Source organism: Lemur catta, chromosome 1 (genome assembly GCF_020740605.2).
Source record: "Lemur catta isolate mLemCat1 chromosome 1, mLemCat1.pri, whole genome shotgun sequence".
Lineage (NCBI taxonomy): Eukaryota > Metazoa > Chordata > Mammalia > Primates > Lemuridae > Lemur > Lemur catta.
The window spans coordinates 240,228,068-240,252,889 of NC_059128.1; the positions used below are offsets into that span (position 1 = coordinate 240,228,068).

The 24,822-nt window shown below is 39.4% G+C and overlaps 1 protein-coding gene across 2 annotated transcripts in view; it reads right to left on the minus strand.

Moving 5' to 3' along the window:
• Positions 1 to 320: 320 nt before the first annotated feature.
• The window catches only part of NFKBIZ (NFKB inhibitor zeta), a 31,528-nt gene continuing 7,026 nt past the window's right edge, over positions 321 to 24,822 (minus strand). The window contains exons 1-12 of one of the 2 annotated variants that reach the window (XM_045540369.1): positions 10,734 to 11,138; positions 8,365 to 8,504; positions 7,825 to 7,855; positions 7,605 to 7,702; positions 6,723 to 7,501; positions 5,927 to 6,032; positions 5,419 to 5,565; positions 5,164 to 5,227; positions 4,702 to 4,871; positions 3,697 to 3,807; positions 3,402 to 3,569; positions 321 to 1,500 (exon numbers count right to left, since the gene is read on the minus strand). In XM_045540369.1, the coding sequence (XP_045396325.1) occupies positions 1,447 to 1,500; positions 3,402 to 3,569; positions 3,697 to 3,807; positions 4,702 to 4,871; positions 5,164 to 5,227; positions 5,419 to 5,565; positions 5,927 to 6,032; positions 6,723 to 7,501; positions 7,605 to 7,702; positions 7,825 to 7,855; positions 8,365 to 8,504; positions 10,734 to 11,019 (2,154 nt within the window). In that variant the 5' untranslated portion in view covers positions 11,020 to 11,138 and the 3' untranslated portion in view covers positions 321 to 1,446. Of the gene's footprint in view, positions 1,501 to 3,401; positions 3,570 to 3,696; positions 3,808 to 4,701; positions 4,872 to 5,163; positions 5,228 to 5,418; positions 5,566 to 5,926; positions 6,033 to 6,722; positions 7,502 to 7,604; positions 7,703 to 7,824; positions 7,856 to 8,364; positions 8,505 to 10,733; positions 11,139 to 24,822 lie in introns of those variants that run through there. The other variant, XM_045540370.1, reaches the window with a different exon arrangement.

Sequence of the window (24,822 nt, forward strand, 5' to 3'; positions counted from 1 at the left end):
TTTAGAGTAGTCATTAATAACACTTTTCCACCTATGGAACTATAAGGCACTAGGAAAAGAAAATGCACATCCTTAAGACATTATTAGTGAATTAATGTTTATTTAAAACCATGCATGAGTGTTTCCAGGGAGAATGGACTGGTTTGCATCACAACGTATTTACAGATACAGAGTGATTAAGAACTAACTTGTCCACAAGACATACTGGGTCAAACAATGTGATCAATCTTAAGGGCATCTTTTTTAAAAGAATTTAAGTACTTAGCTACAAAGATGGTACGTTATAGTCAGTTGCTTATAAGACTTCTCTTTTTTTTTTTAAAAAAAAAGGTTTTTAATGAGTCAAATTTAATACAAAAAATTAGTGTGTAATCAAAGCCAAGTATGTTCCTCAGGCATATCAGAGGTAAGCAAAATAATGTTAATAGAATTAATGTTACTAAAAAATAAAACATTTTTTTTCTGAATGGCAATATAAAATGTCATGGCACATTATCATTATTTGACATTATAAAACAGGAAGACATGTTTTAATATTGACTTTGTTGTTTCTATAAAGGTAAAAAACAAAAATTTCAACAGAACACGTAAATTATAAATTCTAGAAGGTCAACCATAAAAAGGTGTTCTCTTCGAGAGCATGCAGTTCCCTACAAATAATGTGTCTCATTTCAATGCGTGAGAAAAAGCATATTTACAACTCAAACGTAGCTCTTTCAGCCACTAAGGGAAACTCCCCATCTGCTTTATCTACAAAGACTTTAGTTGGGCCATTACATAATAACAGTTCCTTCGAATGTGTAAAATTTTTAAAAAGAGTGACAATTCACTTGTTCTTTTCTATTTTATTGACTTACACATTTCACATACGGCCATGTTAATGACCAAATATGTACAATATTTTAAAAGGCAAAAAAATAACACTTATATACAACTTGCAAAGATCAAATTTTAACCATGGACACTTTTCATCTAGTCCAATGACTAGAAATTTTCCAAAACCAATAACTACCAGGTACCACATCAGGCCAAATGAAGCCTCAATACTTTTACCCTTTCAAATGCTTTCATTTTTCTTAAAGAATTGTTTACAATTCACCTACTTTGAAACTGGCAATAGCTATATGAGCAATGCCTGATGCCACAAATCAAAGTCTTTTCCAACCCAAAAGCTACTGTTAACTGAAGGCAATTTTACCATTTAGGTCAAATTCAGATGTCTAGATCCCAGATACCTGGGTATGAAATATGCAAATCTGCCAAAAGAAATTAGATATTTTTCTTCTTTTCTGTTAATATAACCCACTATATAATAGTGAACTAAATATGTTTGTTTCATAGAAACAACTTACATTTGCCAATACAGGGCAAATGGTCTATGTACAGATACATCAGGACTGCCTAACTGACAGTGAGGGTTGCTGGCCAGGCTCCAGGTCAGTGGAGCTAATACGGTGGCGCTCTCTGCTGAATGGACTTTCCCTTCAGGATTCTTCGGATCTGGAAGAGAAGTAAATAGGATTTGTGAGGTTTATTTTCTATGATTAACAGGTGTTATTTTCTTCAGAGTTTGTTTCATTTCTTTCTTATATATTCTACACTACCCTTATTTATTAACTTGTAATTATATGAAGAAATATGCACAGTATTTGCCAAGATTTTAAGGAGACTTTAAAAAATACTAAACTTTTAAAGCTAATTCAGATCTCCTCTAACAGTCTTTGGGTGCAAGAAAATAAAACATCTCCATTAAAAATTACCTGAAGTTGAAAATCTCCAAACACTTAAATAAGACCTATATTCCTTTCCTAATCTTTACTCCTGCTATTTATGAGAACATTTACTATAAGGCAGTAATTATGGCACATTATAATATCTCACTTAAACTTGAAATCAGCATCAACTAACAAGAACACAAATAAGCACCTTCTACACACATAAGCAAATCCTTAATACCCTTCAAGTCAAAATAGCTGTCATGATATCCAAGTGTTAATGCATCCGTGCAGAACTTCATGGATCACAGAATAGACCCCAGGCTCATTCACAGCCTTGTAATTGACTTTAACCCACAGTCTGACAAATTTTATTATCTGTCTCTCAGCTCACAGCAGATAAGTAACAATTTAGAATAAAGAAGACTGGGGTAGGGGATACAAGCAGTAGTTGCTATAAGGAAACACAACAACCAGAGTCTGATAATAAAAGCAAGGGAAAAGATCCTTTCCCCACCTTACACACATACACACAAAATACAGAAGCAAAAAGGACAGTAATCTGAGAACATTTAGTGAAGAGTCAAATGGCCCTCCATACCGCAATAACCCCTAAGGGCACTGTTATATGACTGCACACCACAAACAGTGAAGCAAGATAAAATATTGAGATTAGAACTCTGCCATTTACTAGTTAATGATGGTTCTCATCTTTGGAACCTCTCTGAATACCAATTTTCTCAGCTGAACCTTTATACTGCAAAGCTGTTATAACAATTAAGTGATGTAATATACATGAAAATTCTTTACAAACTATCAAGAGATTCTTTCTAAGTTATAAAAATCTCTACAAATAGCAGTTACTATAACATTATGATCGTAATGATGGCTAGGAATCAAAGAAAAAGCTAAACTGCATTCCATATATTTATTTTATTTTGTAATTAGTAAAGTATGTAATAACCTACCCACAACCAAAATCACTCTCATTCCCCCCAGGAAAAGATTTCCATCAAAAATATTTTAATTTCTTTTTTTGACGAGTAAGTTCTTATTAACTAGAAAAGTTCCCTCATGTGAAACTATTCAATCCTTAGTGATAATATATAACCATAATTGATGAGTAAAGCGTAAGTCTGCTTAAAGTGTAAAATATTTCTAGGTTCTAAATTACATAAATAATTTTTCCATTTCTTGTTCAGTGTCACTTAGTAGATGGAAATAATTGTAGCAGCTGATGTTCACTGAGCATATACTATGTGCCTGGGACTATTTTGAACACTCTACAGATATGAACTCATTTAATATCTACAATATTTGAAGGCTCATACCTTACAAAACTATGATTCTCATTCCTTGGTATCTGTAGAAACCTTGGTACTTTCTCCTTCATCAGTTTCCAAACCTCGAACCATTCTGACTTACTCTAAACCCAAGTATGTGTCATGCAAGATAAGATTACCTGACCACTGACCATTTGGGGTCCATACATAAACCCTCAAATTTCTTACTCTTCATTTGGCAACAAAGTAATTAGCTCCAAAGTGCTACAATGATTAGTGTGAGACCCAGACACTGATAGAGCCCCTCTGCACAGCACCAGCTGGCCTTCACCCCACACAACCTCCTCTCCCTTTATGACCAGGATGCCGGCAAGTACTTCCTCTCCCTCCTTGTCACCCTCACCTGTTCTCCCACAGGGCCATCAGGAACCAAATGCACTGGCTGTTCGTTCTCCAAGTTCCGGGTACTCGGGTCTGCTCCCTTCCTCATCAACAGGCGGACTGCATCCAACTGCGTCACCCGATACTGCAGGCTGGCAGCAACATGGAGGGCAGTGTTCCCATTGTAAGCCTGAAGACACAGGAATGAAATACACATCAGGAAGGGGGAACTTCTTGAAAGAAGCTCAAAACCTTGAAGGAGGTGTAAAAAAGGTCATTCCAACTCTGATGTGGTTATTAAAGCTTTCTAAAAGTACCTTTGCATTCACAAAAGACAGGCAACTGGGCAGCTCCAAAAAGAGGCGAATGAGTTCCAGATTTGCTTCTTCAGCTGCCAAATGCAGGGCTGTGCGGCCACTTTTACGATCCTTGTCAAAGGCAAGAGGAAAGGAAAAAATAAATCCAGATATCATGCCTTGGAATATATTTTTCACCCAGTCTCTTGAATGTCTGACTCAGCCTTGGAGACTCATTTTGAATGCTCACTTTTCCACAAAACCTTCCTTAATTCCAAGCTAAATGGAATCTTTTATTCCTCCTTAATTTCCTATTAATTTGCCTACACACCTCTTATCACAGTCTACCCTTGTACACAGAGTGGCCATAAAATGTAGAAACATAAATAATATTTTTATCATATATTATAACATATCAATAAATCATTTATTATGTATTTGCCGGAGTTTCCAGACTTGATGGCCACCCTGTGGAGTTATATTTAGCTGCATCTCCCACCTCTTCTATTAGACAGCCCACCAAGGACCCAAGGGGTTTATGACTTAGGCATTTTTCCCCTTAAGTCCCCTAACTCAGTGCCTTCCATACAGGCAATGTGATAGTAAATAAAGCCAAAATTTAAAAAGAATAAAATGTTTTCCAGTTTAAAAAACAGAAGATTGAGTCTAGATTCTACAACAGTGAAGAAATCCTTACAAAAAGCACTACCTTTATTCTCAACATATGAAAATGAAAGCCAAAGTGACAACATCAATTTCAAGCATTTTCTTTTCCTTGCAAACTATGACTAATTTATTTCGCAGCTAAGTGATCTTTTGGATAATAATCCATTGACTAAATGCAAATTGGGAAAGCAGATGAAATAACTGTCGAAAATCTAAGCTTCTTAACTCTTCATACATTGCTACTCACTCCATTAACTTTAAAAAAAAGAAAAGATGTTTCAATCTGTACTTGGGAACAAAGTCTTCTGCTATAACCACTTCTCTTTCCTACCCCATCTCAAACCTTTTCTGTGAATTTACCTTTGCTTCTACTGTTGCTCCCATTTGAATCAGACACTTAATGGTATCAACCAGACTCTTATTCTTCAGTAAAAGTTCCTGAACTTCAGGTGAATGAGGCTGTTGATTTCTCTGGAGTTCATGCACCACAGCATTGTGGGCCATGACTGCACAATGAAGGGGTGTCAGGCCTAGAAGAAAAGTTTAATGACGCAATGGTCAAGCAGCCCATCAAGTCTTTTGGTCCCTGTATAATTGCAAACCTTGAGGATGGCCTCTAACTCTATTTACAAATGGGGTCCACAAGAAACAGTAAGGCAATCTGAACATTCCTTCCGTTGGATCTCAGTGCTAATTGTATCTATAGAATATTTTGACTTTAATTACCTCCCTTCCTTCTTCGTATGACACTTAATACCCTTAGAACTTACGGGCCCCCACCCTCTGCATAGTTCTTTATCTAATGATGTTTCGGTTGCTTACCATCATAGTTAGTTGCCTCAAGATCCACAAACTGATTGCTCCTCATTGCTCCCTTCTGAATTGCCTGCAAAATTTTAAAATAGACATCTGTTAGCAAAAGACAAGCTATATACACACTTATCTATTAGAATCCCAAGAAATGAGTAAATTAACTCAAAATAGATATTACAATACGCAACCTACATCCAACTTCTAATATCTAAGCCCTATCTCTTTGGCCCTGTGATGACGGAAGCCCGGTTTGCAGCCTCTCACCTGAAGCACCTGGGAGTGGCCCTTCTCAGCACAGACGTGCAGAGGTGTTCTTCCCCAGCAGTCTGTGGTGTTCACCTGGGCCCCAAGGTTCACCAGGTCCTGCACAATGAGATGCTGGTTGGCAGCCACTGCTACCTGGAAGGCACTCTGTGGACATACAGAGGGAAAAAATATTTTTTTAAACATATAACATTACCATGATAAGGAATATGAAACTAAACTATGACTCAGGGAAAAACCCACACAGAGAAACTATAAGCAATCACATACTGTAAAGACAAGGAAACTAAAATAAGCTTAGGGTGCGGTCGTATTGCACTCAGTCTTTGGTCAAATAACTACAAAGTTAACATTAATAACTTCAGGGATGATGGTGGCAAAAAGTCAATATCTCAAAGTTAATATTAAACTCTCCTGATCCTGAGCTCTGAGATGATCCACACACGAGACTGGTCATCAATCACTTCACCATGACCCGATCTTTGCCAGACTCTGTCAAGATCCTCACCTGTCCATTGTGCTCTTTAATATCCAGCATGTGAAGCGCATTCATCTTTCTTGCGAGAACATAGGAAAGTGCCCTTCTCCCCTGGGCAACAGCAATATGAAGGAACCTTGGGAACAAGGAACGGAAAAGAGGTGAATTATTTGACTTCACTAAGTTCATCTTTTAAAAAAATTCTTCCTTTAGCCCCTTTTTGCAAATGAAACATTACAGAGCATAATTTGTCTTTTCTCCTAGATTGATAATACATCCCAGTTGCAACAGAGTGAGTTACGCTACCAGAAAGAAGAAAAATAAGGATGTTAACCACCATACCAATCACTTTAAATCTATTATTTTTAATACTCATAAAAACCCTATGAGGGAGGCATTATCACTTTACATATCAAGAAATTGAGGCTTATAGAAGTTAAATGACTTGCCCAAAGCCATGAAGACTTCAGGAGAGATTAGGATCAATCTACAAATCAACTCACAGTTTATGCCTAATCATGATCTAATTACTTCTGCTCTGGAGACACAGTCTACGTTGGTCTTCCAAACTCAAATTATTCAAGACGACACATACATTTTTATTAATTTAGAACAGGTCATTTGTTCAGCCAAAAAAAATGAAAAAAGGGAAAAAACTTTTCTTGAAATATAAGTTATCACTGAGTAGTAGTTTCTACCTATACTAGTCATCTTGGTTAGCAACCACTAACTAAGCTGTAACGTGGTATAATCTAGAAAAATTCTATGCCCACTAGGTCCACCAAGTGTGGCTAATTAAGTACATATGAGATAAAAGTATACTCACGTGTCACCGTCTGCATCCTTCGAAAGAAACTGGTCTTGGGAAATATTTGCCAATTTGCTTTCTTCCTGTTCTACTTGCCACTGAAAAAATGATTTCCCTAACTGTGTGGTGTTCATTGGATTTCCGATGACATTCTGGAAGGGCAGTGAAGTGTTTAAAGAGGTGGAGGCTACATCATGGCCCCCCACGGCCTCACAGGCACCGCTGGGCATCATGCTGAAGCTCTGCAGGTGAGCGTCACTCTGCTGCTGAACACTGGAGGAAGTCTGAATGGGATTAGCAATATTCTCAGATTCCCCGTGATTACTTAGAAGGGAAACAAAACTTTGGTTTGGGCAGAACTGTGGTTCTTGAGTATCAAAGAAGGTTGGTTCATAGTTGGGGGACTGAGAAGTTCTGGAGTAAGGACTGTATTCCAGAGTGGGGTTGTGGGAGTAGTGCTGCTGCTGCTGCTCTACATTCTGGTTCTGTGGAGAGTACTGGTACATAGAAGCCTGGTCCATCACTTGCAGGGAGCTACTGACTTGGCACGGTTGGTATTTCTGAGGTGGAGAGAAGACCTGCCCTCCATGGAAGTCCTGACACTGCTCTCGGGGGGAGCTCTGAGAGACCACCACGGGGCTCATCCAGCTAACTTGGACTGTGTTCAGGGAGACTGGGCTGCATTCGTTCTTAATGTTTATAATGTTCTGAAGCAGATCGGCACTGCTGTCCTGTTTGGGTTCACTGTAATGAACATCTTCCATGTTCTCCCCAGGCGTCGGTGTTTGGGGGGGTGTCTGGAAAAAAAAAAAAAAAGCAACTTGCACACTCACTTCCTTCTAAAATTATTCCAGGAATAATTCCCAAAGGGTATTCAGAAGAAAACAGTGAGATATTTACCAAAAACTGCAACAGAGCTGGCCTCTTGCAAGCTGAGCCATCAGACAACGAACTGGGCCCTTTCCTTTTCCCACTATATGATACTGTGTTCTTCAAATCTGTACCCAAGAAAGAAATATGGAATCTGTGATTAATTTTACTTCATAAATTTCACCCATAATCACATTAATTTATTTTACTCTAAGTCCCCCATAAACTTACTAATAGAAGTAACTCTTACCTGTGAACCGCTCTATGTTCACACCTTGTATCTAAAAGGAAAAAAAGTTTTCAATTTAGTGCATCTAAAATAGTTTCCTTTTTAATACATGTCAATAAATAGACTTATCTCTGCCACCTTTTACAGCTCACCATAAATCTCTGATATGGTTATTCTATCAATATTTATTTTCTATCTCAATTTTCATTCTGTCTTGCAACTTCCCCATTTTCACTTTCACCTTAGTTCAACTCAAGATGAAATTAATAAAGCCATTTGATTTTTCCCTTTCTAGTCAAAATGTTCCATTTCAAATGAATGCTACTTATTTTCTTGCTCCATTTATTCATTCATTAAGTTTCTCCTGCACACCTACCAAGTGCCTGGCACTGGGCTAAGTGATAAGATTACAGTACACAGTAAGACCGACATGTTCTGTCCTATGGAGTTTGTCATCTATGAAAAACTACAAGTGACTTACTAGGGCTAGGTCGGCAGAGAATAACCCCAACAGAATAACCTCTCCTCACCACCCCAATCAAAACAAAAAACAGATACCACCTTAGAATCATCCACAGCTTGACCAGAAGCCTTCTGTTTATGACTTCGGATGTGCAACAGGAGTTCCTTCACTGAGTTTTTCACACGAACACCTTGAAACGGTCCTTTCTGCTGCCTGCTAACCCCCATATGGGGCTCAACTGTTCAAAAGAAAAGAAAACATACTCCCAGTTAAATTTCTTCACAGACACAACTCTTAATAACCCCCAAAAGTCTACTTGTCTAATGTATAAAGTTCCCAAGCAACAGACTGCAAAGCCTTTCCAACTCGCTCTGGCCCGTGGCCTTGCATGTCCCCAGCTCTACTCAGGGTTCTATGCTACCTGATACCTTTCATAAAAATGTGGTCGGAGATCCCCAGAGCCAACAGATAAACCCAAATTAAGCCCCTCTGTCTCTCAGCTCTACCACCCATGAGACAGGATCACAGATTTTGCCACCTTCACTCTCACAGATCTAAATTTATTCCTGACTTTGGAAAAACTTGGTGGGATCAGGAGATAAATGAGACATTTTTAGTTTTTTAAACCAAAGGCTTTATGTTCACATAGAAATTTTAAAGTCTATTAATTCCACTCACCTACGAAGGCACAAAGCAACTTCCTCCAAAGATCTCAGTGTACCAACACCTAACAATTAACAACTGTCTTCGACTTATTACTTATTATTTCCCTCAATTCAACTGTGCCAAGAAAGCTGCTTAAATTCACTAAGCCTAAACACATTTCCACATACACACACAGGATTTCCCCTCACCGACTGTTTTTGAAATTGCTTACACACGCCTTCTAAGTAAAAAGGAAATGTGCTCATTTCACATTTAAACTTAAAAATACACTTTAAAATTTAGTACATAAGTACAGTATTCTACTTCTGACCACTACTATGCCACAACCTCTTGGAATCTGAGTTAAACAGAAACACACAAAAAGTCAGGAAATGAATAATTTGGCCCCTCCATTGAGTGTGGAAAAAAGTAAGAAAACGGGACAAGAAACCTCATAACCTGAACATATATACATCATAAATATATGATATAAACAGCTTGACGGGGTGAATTAAAACAATTAGTTGGTTTTATATTTAAGTTTAGGAATTTCAACAAATACCAGAATTGCCAGAATCTAACACAGCATTTCCCTGGAATGACAGCAGAAAATAATTCAACATCACAGAGAGAAAAATGCAGTTTCAGAAATCCCCCATGGCTCTGTGGTGAACCAAGGAACTAGCAAAACAGTTTCAGCCAAATGAAAGCCAAATGTGGAAGAAAAGGTCCTAAATACACACATACACATTTTGGATTTGCTACACCCTTAACATACAGTGGCTTAAATCATTTTTTAAAATGATTTTTAAATGACTTAAAATGAAAATGAAAAATCACTTTTTCCCCATAACACTCTGTAAAAAAAAAAAAAAAAAGAAAGAAAAATCACTTTTTAAAATAAAAGACACCCCAAACAGGAGTGGCTAGCCGGGGGGAACACTGGAAAGAGTCGTGCTTTAAAATCATGCTGATCAGACTCTCTAACATTTGAGATTATCTAGGCGTTCTTTCGCCTACCCACAGGGGCATCCTGTTTTCCACCAAATTATGCAACTCGGTTCATTGAAAAATGAAACTAACCAATTCACAACCGAAAAGGCAAACATCATGCCTTTCTTTGCCAGATATGACTTTATCCATCCATTCTAAAGCGCACAGAACAAAAACAAGACCAAAGACATTCTGGTCGGACTTCTGAAACTCGCCAGCATCCTAAACTGAAGGCATAACTTGAGTTGGTTTTCAGTCCAGCTTCACCTTACATCTTGATAAGAGAGGTTTCTTTAATGGGAAAATCCTTTTACTTAAAATTTCCACAAATACTTAGGGAGAAATAAGTCATGGCCTTAAACACGGTTCCCAAACCTTGTCCTCTGCGACAGCTTTTCACTAATAAAGCCACAAGAAAATTACGCCCCTATCAGAACCCAAATCTCGTCACGGTATATTAATTATAACTCAATAAAGCTGGGTTTTTCGGGGAGGAGGAGAGAGAGAGAGAGAGAGATGTCTAACTTCACTCGCTCCCCCCTAGTCAGCGCTCCGCTCGGAGTGGCGTTTCGAGGGCCCCGGGGCCGGGCCGGCTGGGGGCGCCAGGATTCCACGGACCGTCAAAGGGCATCGTTGTGTCAGGCGCCCAGCCCAGGGCAAGGCGTCCACAGTCGCTCACTGAACGACGGCTAACGTGCTTATGTCCCGCCGCTACGGAGGGCGCAGGGCCCCCTCGCGTCTGGTCGCGGCCCTTCCCTCCCGGGGAGCCCTGGCCCCGCGCTGCCAGGCGGGTGGGCCCGGGGCGAGAGGCTGCGGCGCCGGCGGGTACCTTGCAGGCGCTCGGCGCGGGCGCCGCCTCTCGGCCGGGAGTCCACGGCCCCGCAGGAGGACACGGACGAGGCGGAGAAGTCGGAGGAGTCGGAGCCGGGCGAGCCGGGCGCCGATGGACCCGACGACGAGCCGCCGGCGTCGCAGGCGGCCAGCGAGGGGGCCGGCGGCGACGCGCCGTAGAAGTAGGCCAGGTTCAGCGGGCTGGTCATGAGGCCGCAGTCGCCGGCCGCGTCCAGCAGCCCCTCTCCGCCGCGGCTGTCGTCCAGCAGCTTGTCCACGATCATGCTCCCGGGCTCGGCGCTCGGGGACCCCCAGACACCTGCGCCACCGGCTCGCTGCGCGCGGCTGCCTCCCACCGTAGCCGTGGCGAGCGCGGGGAGCTGTCGACGGGCGCGGGCCGGGGCCGCCCGGGTATTTAAGCGGCCGCGGCCCTCGCCGGCCGCCCCCACGCCCGGCCCGGCCATTGGCGGTGCCCGGGCCGCCTCCCGGCCCCTCCCCCGGATGCGTCCGGTTTCCAGTAAAATGTACAGGATGAGGCAATGTGCCCTCCGCCCTCTCCCCGCCCGCCCGGCTCCGCCCAGACCGACCGGTTGTTTTCCTGCCCTTCACCTGGAAAGCCCGTCGGAGCCCGGCCTCCGGCCTCCGGCTTCCCGGACTCGACCCTCGCCGCGGCCGCCCGCCCAGAGGCGCCCGGGCCGGGCCCGCGCAGCCGGGGTCGCGGACCCGCAGAGGGAGGCGGCGGGGGGAGCAGGTCGGCCTGGTTTTCCGGGGCGGGGAGCTCTGCGGGGGGCGCGGCCCGCGGGAAAAGCCGGAGTTCGGGCGTCTCTGGAAGGTTCCTAAGGGCCCGTCTCCTCCAGTGCCTCAGAGCAGCTTCCCTCCCTGAGACTCAGGCAGCGTTTGCTGGCGCTCTTTCAGGCAGGGTCCCAGACTGAAGGAGGCGCTGAAACATTTTCTGTCTTCAAATTATCATCTGCGCCACAACTAGGAATTATTTTAGGCGCAGCCCTTTAATAAAAAGCAGTGCCCACACCTCTGTGTCCTTCAATACTAGAAAAAGCCATCTTAGCAAAAATAAATGTACCTGGATTCTTTTAACTGTCGTGAAGGCATTGCATTGCCTTACATTCACTAACCATCTTGAATTAAATCGTTTTCTTATGAAAAAATAAATAAATGTACCTTCATATCTGTCTGTATTTGATATATATGTATTGTTTTTATTCTGCATCGCTTTACATTGTGTCTGATAAACATAGGAATTTTGACCTTTCCTATCTTGAATACTTTTTTCCAATGGATTTATACAACTACCAATTGAAGTACAACTAGCCAACAACAACAAAAAAAGCTAGAAGTGTGTGGGAGAAAAAGATGAATGATTAAGTCTGTCCTTTCAAGTATGCACTTTATACCTTGTAGGAATGATAAGGTAAGTACACACGTCCTATATCAAAAGAAACCGATTGTGATTAAATATCATGAGGGATACAAAGTTCAGTGAACAGCCTGAAAAGAGAAACAGTATGTCTGATACTGGGAAAAGGAGGTCAGGAGGAAATGTCTTTGCAGGGGAGGTGGCACTTAAGATAGGTCCTAAAGGACGGGTGGGATTTCAGCCCACAGCATTCACAGGAAGAGGGAACAGCATGAGCAAGGAATTAAAGCCAAATAAGAGTTTACAGTCCCTTTCAGGATTGTCAAAGGAAGATCATGACATTAAATGTAAAAGGCAACTTGGTGCCTTTGGGTGGAGCACCTCCAGCAGCTGAGACACTGGAACTTTATTTAATAAACATTGAGGAAATGTTTTAGGCCAGCAAAATCAGTCTGGAAGCAGTTGAGAGGGTGTGAGACTAAGGGGCCCAGAGGTCATTAGGAATCACTGCCAATAGCCCAGGGGAGAACTGACCTGACCCTGGGACAGAGACAGTGGGAAAGGGGAAAGTAAACGGAAAGAAAGCAGAGCTAGGTAGCATTGCTAGGGCGGAATCCACAGGTCTGGCCCAGCTGGCAGTCGCGAGCAATGGAAGGGTAGCCAATCAGGCCACATAGTTGAGGTCATGACCAGGTGAACAGGGATGCCAGCTCCAGATCACCAGGAAATCAGCAGAGCAGAATGTGTGAGTTCCAGAGGGAAGGACACAATGAGCTTGGATTGTAACTCTGTTAATAGGTAGTGTAAGACCCTGGTGAAGATAGTTCCAAAGTAAATACATTCATGCCCTGCAAAATGATGTTTCAGTCAACAGTGGACCACATATATGACAGTGGTCCCATAAGATTATAATAGCATATTTTTACATACCTTTTGTATGTTTAGATATGTTTAGATGTACAAATACCATCGTGGTACAACTGCCTACAGTATTCAGTATGATAATATGCTCTAAATGTTTGTGGCTTAGGAGCAATAGACTACACCATACAGCCTGTGTGTATAGTAGGCTAGACCATCCAGGTTTATGTAATTACACTCTGTGATGTTCACCCAAGGACAAAATCACTTAATGATACATTTCTCAGAATGTATCCCTACTGTTAAGCAACAAGTGACTGTATTTCCTTTCTCACAAATGTATTTCCTTCTTGTTGCCTCTCCCTCCCCCTAACTTTTTAGTAACATTTAAAAATAAATAAATAAAAAGGAAACCACTCCCTTGATGTATCTGTGGAATATACAAAGCTCCGAAACCAAAATCACTTAAAAGATGCTCCAAATGAGATGTTGAGAGTGATGGTTAATTTTGTGTGTCAATTTGATTGGAGTAAGGAATGCCCAGACAGCATGTGAAACATTATTTTTGGGTAAAGTCTGTGACGGTGTTTCTGGAAGAGGTTAGCATTTGAATCAAAAAGATCCCTGCTCACCAATGTGGGTAGGCATCATCCAATCCATTGAGGGCCAGAACAGAACAAAAAGGCAGAGTCTTCTTGAACTAGGATCCTTCTTTTCCTTCCCTCAGACATCAGCACTCCTTGTTCTTGGGCCTTCAGACTCCAACCAAGACTTATACTACCAGCTCCCCTGGTTCTCAGGCCTTTGGGTTTGGACTAGAACTACACCATCAGCTTTTCTGGTTCTCCAGCTTGCAGATGGCAGGTGGTGGGACTTCTTGGCCTCCATAATTGTGTGAGCCAATCCTTCATAATAAATCTCTTTCTATGTGTTTATATATACCCTATTGGTTCTGTTTCTCTGGAGAACGCTAATACATTGGAGTTTCCCAATAAAATCTATTTGGACTTTTTTTCTCCTCACTAACATATTTTATGTATAATAAAGGACTTAAATGCCCATTCAGATAAATTCATATGCAAATTTTTTTTTTTTTTACAAAATGAATTATCTCCTTGGTTTAATTAATTCTCTTCCTATTTTATTTGGTATACAAAAATTTAAACCTCAAAATCATGGCCTCTGGAAAACTTAATATAGATCGAAATAGTCAGTGAAAGAGTAATGTTTCAAACTAAACAAACCTTTCTATGCAATTGCCACAGCAATAGTACTGTTTGAGAAAACCATAACTCTCAATGCCCAGAAGCCTTCCACATAGTTAAAACTGGTTGTTACTATCACTACAAAAAGAAAATTTAAATATACTTTGCTTCATTTAAATGTTGAAGTATAAACTCAGTTTGGTCTATTAGGTTGAATGATATGATGCTGCCATTGTTCTAATCAAATATAGTCAAACACTCACTCTGGGGGACATAGCCACCATGGCATGAAGACACTGCACTGTCTGGAAAAGTCAACTGAGGCCAACAGCCAGCACCAATTTGCCAGCCATGTGAGTGAGCTACGCCCCACATCAGGCCTTCAGAAGACTGCAGCACTGGCCAACGTTTTGACTGTAGTCTCATTGGATACCTCGAGCCAGAAGCCCGAAAGCCACTGACACTTCCTGATGCACAAAAATTGTATACAAAAAAATGGGGCCTGGAGAATTTGTCTAAAGTCACACTGTTCCATCACAGGTGGAGAGGAGATTAAAATCCACATCTGTCTGACTCTGGAGCCTGATCTTTTGCTTAAAAAGGGGATTACAAGACTCATTTCCTCAAGGCTCAGATGCACTGTCAACACCTAAAGATACAGAAAAAGATGAAAATGGCTTATCAATGAGTTCTGTGACTTATGGAAGGTAGAAAAGAATGAGAAATAAAAATATGATGATGCCATCTTGCCCTAGGCTTTATATATCAGGTTATATAAGGTTAATAATTTACCTTATTGCTTCTTATGTAAGAGAACATTTTTGAATAGTTTCATGGTGCCAGTTATGTTGTAATACCATTTTGAGGCCAGTAATTCAGAGTTTTAAGAAAAGGAACTGAGTTTTTAAATATAGAGGTAATGAACGACGGCAAAGCCAACGATTATTTGGAGCAGCTTTGAAATGAATGAAACTTGAAATGAAATGAAAAATCCAGAACCTTATAGGATAAGTTATTGTATTACATTGGCTCTCACAATGAGCTTTATGGGTGAGAGGCCAATAAAGCCTGCTAGAGTTTATTTTGCTGAATGCCTTCTAGATGAAAAATCAGTAAAAGAAATCACAGCACTGCTACTTTCCAATGATACAGTAACTCACTGAATTAAAGATTTAACTGCAAACAACTGATTTTGTCTGCAGAATTGTACTTTTGTTTTAGAAACAGACAGATCTACAGACTGTGTGGACTTGCTATTTTGTTATATTCATCAGGTATCAGCCCCAGCCATCATCTAAGATCTTTTATTTGAATGCTTGACAACACAAGGAATGCTGAAACATTTAAGTGTACAATAACTTTTTTGAATCTCATCATCTGTCCTGGAACAATTGTGTTTACATTTGCAATGATGGTACAAAAGCAATGGTGGGTAAAACTGCTGGTGCCTTAAAACAAATCAAGGCAGTGGCAACAAAATGAACTAGTAATCACTGTATTCTTCCCCACCACACACATGCAGGAAAAAAAGGAAAAAGAAAAAAAAAAAAGCCAGTTTCACTGAAGTCCTACATGAAACAGTAACAGCATTAATTTTATTAAATCCTGACCCTTGAAATATACATCTTTTTATTATTCTATGTGGCAAAATGGGAAATATGCATAGATATTTGCATTGCAACCCGAAGTATGTCTGTTGTTTCAAGGAAAAGTACTTGTCTATTAGGTTGAATAATATAGCATTGCCATTTGTTCTAATCAAATACTGTTTGAGTTCTAAGCTGAACTAGCCACTGTTATTCATGAGATACCAATTTTACTTGACTGACAAACTATGGTTATTCAGACTCTGGTATTTGTCAGATTATTTTCTTTTTAATGAACAAAGTAAACCTGTCGTGTCAAGGAAAATAACTAATAGTATTTGTTGCCAATGATAAAATTCAAGTTTTCAAATGAAAATTAGAATGTTGAGAAACTTCTGTCAGATACCTTGAGCTTGATAGCTTCCCAATACCTGAAGACTTTTTTGATGAGCTCAGTGGTGACGTGTTATTAACAAATGTGATTTTTTTATGTTATATAATAAAATGTGGGAACATTTGGAAAATTCACAAAACTTGATTAACTAGTATTTTCCAAATGAACAAGGCAAGATGTTATAAAATCATGCATGGATAAAAGATCCATTCAAAATGCAAGGGAAACCAATGGATTTTAATGTATCAGAATATAAAAAGTTCATTGATATGGTTTCAGATTCCACATAGTTCCTTGAGAAACTAGCACTTATTTTGGTATAATATTAAAGAAGAATATCCAAATTACCTGAAAAGACTATCAAAATATTTCTTCCTTTTCCAACTACGTATCTGTATGAGGCCAAATTTCCTTCAAACTCTTCACCAAAACAACATATTTCAACAAATTAAATGCCAAAACAGATATGAGAATCTGTCTTCTGTAAAACTAGACAGTAAGAGATTTATTTGCAAAAGTATAAAACATTACTGTTCTACTGAGTTTTTATTCTGATTTAGAAAATATAGTTTTTAAAATAAATTAGTAAAGATTTAAATAATTTTAATGATAGAATATAAGCAATGTTAGACTGTTCGACCCTATAGCACCAAATTGGGCTAATAATTGTTGAACATCTGGTTCTGGAATCATCCTCTCTTCTCCATCCCTATTTCCCTTGTCCAAGACAGTCCTTTATCTCTAATCTGAGCCAAATGACCCATCCAGCCTTGCCCATCTAAAATCCATCCTCCAGACTGCCATTAGCATGCCATATCTACAACCAGCTGTTAAGAATTCCTTTAATCTATTTAAGAATCATTCAATGGCTCCCTCTCATCTTTACCATGGAGTCCAATCTTCTTAGAATGACAAGTGTCCAAGCCCTGCTTCCCTCACAAGCTTCATCTTCCTCATTACTTTCAGTAACACCAAACCGAGCATAATTTCCTACAGTAGTGGGACTTTGTTCCTGCTATTCCCTCTGCATAGAATGCTCTCCCCTTCCTCACCTGGCCAACTCATGCTCCTCTCCCCTAAGATTCACTTACCATCCAATCCTCCTGGCGCCTTTCCTGATCCTTCTTCCCCCCACCCACATTTTCACCCTCCAACCCTTCCACCCCCACCTGGGCTAAGGGCCCTTCCTCTGTATCTACACATGGAATTCTATCATAGTTCTTAGGATGTGTTGAAATTATCCATTTATGAGTCTGTCCCTTCTCTCCCACTATAAGCTCCCAAGACATGTATCCCTTGTAAATAGCCAAGTACCTGTTATTTACGTAGGTACTTGGTACACATTGACTGGTGGAAACAAATGGAAATGCTTCCAAAATTATTTTATGTTCAATACCATCAAACAGCAAAATAGACCCTTTGGGCCCCTGAATTAGAATCCCCTCATTCTTAGCACTTGGATTATTATAAAACTATTTTCATATATCTTATAAATATAAAAGATATCCCAGCTGTGTTTTGCCTGGGATTCTTTGGAGAGAATGTAAAATGCTTTCAGGAGCTTTTAAAATAGATCACGTTATGTGATATATTGATTTGTTGAATGCTTTCCCTGAAAAATAATAATGTTATTATCTCCATAGCTATAAAAAAATATTTTTTAACATCTCAAGAAATATTTAAACTTTGGGGTGTTCTAATGGATGTTTTTTAATGCAGAGGAGTAAATTAGACCACATATTTTTCAGATTCCATTTATTCTTCAATATGGTAGTGCTTTATAAATGGCAGGGACTTTTCTAAGCACTGGGGTACAGCAGTTCATTAGACAAACATACATCCCTGTCTTTGTGGAGCTTACCTGATGTCTGAACATTCTGGTCATATACTCAGATGCTATTACTATTCCTGTGATACATGCACTCTGTTCTGTTGGTACTGATACACTTGCCAATAGGACACCTACAACATCTGATCTCCTAGGCTATGGCACAGACAGCTGTACTTAGTAAGATCCATAAGCTGCTTCCTTACAAATGGCATAATCCATTATTTTGTGTGTTTTGATCTGAAAAGACCAAGAGGATGTCTTCAAAAGTAATTTTCTAGGTCCTATTTGCAGAAAATTATTAGTACCTGATTGTAAAGCACAGTACGCTACATTGAGGAAATTTCTCAAAACAGGTAATTCTACTTGCCCAGTAACCTAATCATCATACAGATGAATTAGTGAATGATTTGCATATCTCAGAACACTCTCCTCAGTGCTGACAAAATCAACTTGAGACATTTCTAAGTACCGTATGTATAGTATGTACAACTTTGCATATTATAGACTGATTGTATCAAGGCAAAATTAATAGTGTCCCTGGAGTAATCTCTCTAGAGCTTCCTCTTACATGAAAGTGACATAAGAGGTGCCGTGTACCACTTTGTCTTTCCCAAAAATGTAATTGTCTACTATGAAAGTTGACTTCACTGCTTCCCAGTAGATACACAATGCCTGTCCTCTGATGCACAAGCAGAAGAAATGCCTTGTACAAAGCTAGGTCACACAGCTGAGTATCCCAATCAAGAGAGGCTGAACCACAGCAACACTACCGTACCCTGAAATATCTTCTCAGCATCACATCCTTCTAGCATAGCAGAATCCAAGTATATAAATTGGAAACAAAACAATTTTTCTTCCTCTTTAACACTTCATTTCTAAAGAAATGAAAAGTTTTGGCCAGGCGCAGTGGCTCATGCCTGTAATCCTAGCACTCTGGGAGGCTGAGGCAGGAGGATCACTCGAGGTCAGGAGTTCAAGACCAGCCTGAGCAAGAGCGAGACCCTGTCTCTACTAAAAAATAGAAAGAAATTATCTGGACAACTAAAAATATATATAAAAAAAAATTAGCTGGGCATGGTGGCACATGCCTGTAGTCCCAGCTACTTGGGAGGCTGAGGCAGAAATATCGCTTGAGCCCAGGAGTTTGAGGTTGCTGTGAGCTAGGCTGACACCACGGCACTCTAGCCCGGGCAACAGACTGAGACTCTGTCTCAAAAAAAAAAAAAGAAATGAAAAGTTTTTCCATTTGATTTCAGAAAATTATCACATACTATATGCATGATTCATGCAAAGTCATAGAGTAATGGGTATTGGTCTGAAGGGCTAACTTGTATACTGCACTCTCTAATACTAATGATCAAAACTCACATAAAACATCCACCTGAAACAAGTGCACTTTCCTAAAATTCACCCTGTAAATTGTTCTTAGTTCACGAGGGTGTTTCCTAGTTTCTATTTATAATGATGAACTTTATCCATAATAGACACACATAGAAATAAAAATTATGCCGGTGAGCTTTGTCCAAAAAGGCAGAGTATTGTAAGTTCTATGGTTGCTTCTGCTTTCTCTGCCTTGTTGACAACTCAGAGATTTCATTTCCACACATAAGAATAAAACCACCATTATAAACCACCATTATAAATAATGAATGTGGGAATATTGTTAATTCCTGCCTGCTTTCAAGGATGCTAAAATGTGATCTGCCTTAAACAGAATGGTGAAGAAAGAAAAGCATCTTCTCCCAATTTCCCTTTGTCCTTCCTTTTTTCCTCTCCATTCTCATTTTTACCACTCCTTTTCCTACACAAATCTGGAATCTGCAAAATTACCCTTCCTTATGTATCTTTCTACTACAGAAAACTCTCACGCTCTGGGAAATGATCTCAGCTTTCAAGACTTTGATAAACTAATTTACATTATAATATAAATAAATGATAACTGTTACTTTTTAAGGAGAAAAAAAATCTGAAGACAACTAATAACCCAAAAGGACTGAATGTTTTGTAGTTGAATTTTAACATCTATAGAAATTAAGTAAAGAAAATTTGACAGAAAGACCATTCACTCTTCCTTTGTATGAAACTTTGGCCCACATGCATCTGCTAAGGCGTAAAGCTAAGAAACTGCTAAGCATTGTTCTGGTCTCCTTTAGTTTTTGGTTTAAAACTTCTCTTTTCCCCAAAGAAAAGGTTAAATTTGGAAAGTATGTTACATTGAGCTTACTGCCTCATTATTATAGAGATGGGATACGGTACTTGCAAATGTTCAGTACACAGTTGCTTAATAAACATGTTGATTTAACTGACTTATATGTTGACTTATGTTGCTCAAAACTTTCATAAACAAAATCTCCTTTCCCCTTCCCTTTTTAGCAGATAACCTGTATCTGTCAAACTGCATGAGAGATAAGAATTTAATGTCTTACATAAAGGCACGAATGCTTTATATGTCACATTTTTTTCAAGAAGAATTTTAATTTCAGAACTTTTAATTCAGAATTACTTGAGGTTTTTGATTTTGGAAGTTTTAGGGGATTTTTGTTTGTTTTTACATGGATCTCCAGGGATTTATTTTTAATTTCTGTGAACAAGGGCACTAGCACGTACCAGATAAAAAGACTAATTATAAAAATGTTTAAGAGCTGAAAAGGAGAAATCAGCCGACATCATGTGCAAAACAGATATTACCATTAAAATAATAAAAAATTATAGACCCATATTATACTTATAATAATATTTTGCTATACTGATAATGTTAATAATTACCACTATCGAATATCCACCATATAGTGAATACTATGTACTTTGTATATACATTATGTCTAATGTAAGTAATGGCTGAGGAAATGGTCAAAGATTGAGATGAAATATATGCAGTTACGAAATCTGGCCAACCACAACCCACATTACCAGACAAAATACATAGAACATGCATAGCTACGAATAGCAAGAATTGGAATTAATGAGGAAATCTGAACTCTCAGTTACATGCAAATTCAAACAGTCACCTTGCCTCCCCCCAAACTGCTTTTGCTTACATTTTCTGGATACTAATGCAGCCTACTGCACAGCCTGACACCTGAGAATGGTTTTTACATTTTTAAATTGTTACATTTTAACTGGTTATGTAAGTGCCTACATAATATCCTCCATCTTGTCTCTTGGCTCACAGAACCTAAAATATTTACTATTTGGCCCATTACAGAAAAAGTTTGCCAATACTTGTTTTAAGCAAAAGTGCTTAGACACACTGTAATGTCATGGCTTTGAAGCATGCAAACTCAGCTCTAGCATTTACCAGCTATGTGATTTTGGGCAAATCCCTTAATTTCTGAGCCTCGGTTTACTCACCTATAAATTGGGATACCAGTATCCAAATCAAATTGCTAAGATCACATAAGATAATGTGTAATGTATATATAGTATTTGACACATCCTAGACACTTAATAAATATTAGTTTCCTTCCCATTCCCATAAATTATTATGATCATTGGATAAATCTCCCCCCCACCCCATTTGTGTGTGTGTGGCTCTGGGGAGTTGGGAAGGATAGATGACAGATGGGACAAAAACCTGTTAGTCATACCTTGTGCCTGCATAGCATTTTCCTCCCAGCACACTTTTACATTTGCACAATCAAAATGGTTAGGAAGGAGTCAAATGTATTTTTTAAAAATCACAATTGTTGAATCTGTAAGTCAGAAAATGATTATAATGAATAATTCCTAAAGATGCACTAAATTGGCCATGAGATTCAATAAGCAGGTTCTCCCGTCAATGTCCTTCTATTTTTCTCTATTTTTAAGAAGCATGCTTATATGGAGATACCGTAAACACAAGTAGACCTACCATTTGATCCAGCAATCCCATTATTGGGCATCTACCCAAAAGAACAAAAGACATTCTATAAAAAAGATATCTGCACTTGAATGTTTATAGAAGCACAATTCACAATTGCAAAGATGTGGAAACAACCCAAGTGCCCCTCAATACATGAGTGGATTAATAAAATGTGGTATATGTATACCATGGAGTACTACTCAGCTATAAGAAATAATGGTGATATAGCACCTCTTGTATTTTCCTGGATAGAGCTGGAACCCATTCTACTAAGTGAAGTATCCCAAGAATGGAAAAATAAGCACCACATGTACTCACCATCAAATTGGTTTCACTGATCATCACCTAAGAGCACATTTAGGAATAACATTAATCAGGTGTCGGGCAGATGTGGGGGGGAGGGGATGGGTGTATACATACATAATGAGTGTGATGCGCACCATCTGGGGAATGGATACGCTTGAAGCTCTCATTCGGGGGGGAGGGGGAGCAAGGGCAATATACGTAACCTAAACTTTTATGCCCCCATAATATGCTGAAATAAAAAAAATTATTAAAAAAAAAGAAGCATGCTTAAAATTTCACTTCTTAATGTCACTCTGATTTTACAGACTCGTCCTGATGCCCTGCAGAATGTCCTGTTCCCATAAACCCACATCCTCCTATACAGTGTAAAAGTTCTGTAAAATTCAAGCAAACAAGGGTATGGGAGACCAAAAGGCAATTCTGTAGTAAAGAGTAGAGGACAGAAACAAAGCCATCTTTTAATTTGATGTGTCCTGTTCATTTTAACTCTCGGAATCTTTGATCAGTAATTCTCAACCATTTATTTTCCCCCTGACAGGCAGGGCACACCCCATCAGAAAGGTACTCTGTGGCCACTGTGATCTTCAAAAGGGGGTTGTGTAACCCTTGAAAACACTTCCCCAGTGATTGTAACAGTCCTTTAAGGAGGAATTGTCCATCTGCTGGAGAGCCACTGCTTTCAGTTACTTTACCCAATAATTCTACTGCCATGTAAACCACTAGGACTACTGAAAAAAAGAAGTTAGATTGAGTAAGTCTTACCTCTAATGAAATAAAAGTAGATCCAGATTTACCTTGATTATGATCCCTTAGAAAAAAGAAAGAGGATAGACTTGCTTTAAATGTCTATCCTACCTAAGTTTGCATTCTATGACAACTCCATCACACCACCCTATGACCACCAGTCCTCCTGGAGAAAAGTATGGAGAAAGGTGATAAACAGACTACTTAATGTTCATATGGTGTGCTGGCACCCACATAGGTACAACGAGATAGGAATCTTTAAATACAAGTATGGTGAGCAAAAGGAAAGGAGGCCTGACAGAAACCAAGAACTCTAGAAATAACCTAAGATGAAAATTTTTTTAAAAAGTAGATGCAAACAGATAATCTGATTAGACTAACCAGATTACTGAAATGCCTGGCTTTGGAAAGAAAGTCACACCTACCTTCTCATAAAGGAATGCTGTAGCAGAGACAGGACAAGGACACTAGGTGATCTTGATTTGAGGAAAGTACAAGTTAAAGCAAAACACAAATAGAAACAAAACTAAGTTTTTAGGTTTGATATTTAGAGATTCTCAAATTCATGTGTTTGTATGTTCATTTATCAGAAGGCATTTGCTAAAGAACAAAATTTTACTTTAAGAAATGATTAAAAGGCAATATCCAGCAATCAAATTATCAATTTAAATTCTATCGATCATAAAAATTAACCTATCCATAGATTTATTCAGTCAGTATTTATTGAGCACCTACAATGTTCTGGACACTCTTCCAGGTACCAGGAATACAGTACTGAACAGAAAGGCAGTCTGTGCCCTCATGGAGCTTACATTCTACTGGGAAAAACAGACAATAATCAAATAGCTATATAATATAATGCCAGGTAGTGATAATGTGCTATGAAGAAACACAAAGCAAGGAAGGTCAAGGAAGAAAGCCAGAGGTGCTATTTTAGCTACAGAGTTCCCAGAAAGCCTCCCTACTATCTTCCAAACCTATGTGACAACAAAGCAATTCGAGACCTGAGAATTCTTGTCTCTTGTCCTTTTTGAAGTTTGAGCAATCTTACCTACTCCCACAGAATCAACTCTGACCTGCATAGAGTTGATTCCTGTCTCTAGCTCTGACCTTTTCTCTGAGTTCAAATTCCATGTTGCCAAGAGTATAATCATCAAGTCTAAAATCAAACCTGCCTTATTCCCCCTTTGCCCCTCTACTCCCACAAAAAGACTATCTACATTTTTCCAGAAATCTCAGAGGACTTAAAGATTTGACTCTTTCTACTCCTTCATTCAACTATAGAAAAGTCCTACTAATTCCTTCTCCAGAATGGTTCCCATCCACCCCATCATACTCATTCTCACTACCTTCACATTTAAGAGCAGCTGGAAGTTTGTTGGGAAAAGACATGAGTTCATGTTTGCCCCTGCTCTACCACAACGGGATGCTACGACCTCTTATATGAAAACTAAATTTCTTTCTTTCTTTTTTTTTTCTTTTTGGAGACAGGGTGTTGTCCTGTTGCCCTGGCTAGAGTGCAGTGGAGTCATCATAGCTCACAGCAACCTCAAACTCCTGGGCTCAAGCAATCCTCCTGCCTCAGCCTCCTGAGTAGCAGGTGGTATAGGCACGTGCCACCATGCCTCAAAGAGAGAGGCCTTAGGAGAAACCAAACCTGCCCACACCTAGATCTTGGACTTCTAATCTCCAGAACAGTGAGAAAATAGACTTCTGTTGTTTAAGCCACGTTAAAGTCTGTGGCACTGTGTTATGGCAGCACCTGCAAACTAAAACACTGTCCCATCGTACTTCCATCCATTCTTCAACATGTAGTCCTTATGAATATCTTCAAAAGCAGCATACTGCTTCTTGTCCCAAACTTTTATCCAAGCTAGAATTCTTGCCTGTAATATTCTTCATCCCTTGCTTAAAAACACAGGCTTTTGAAGTCAAACAAACCTG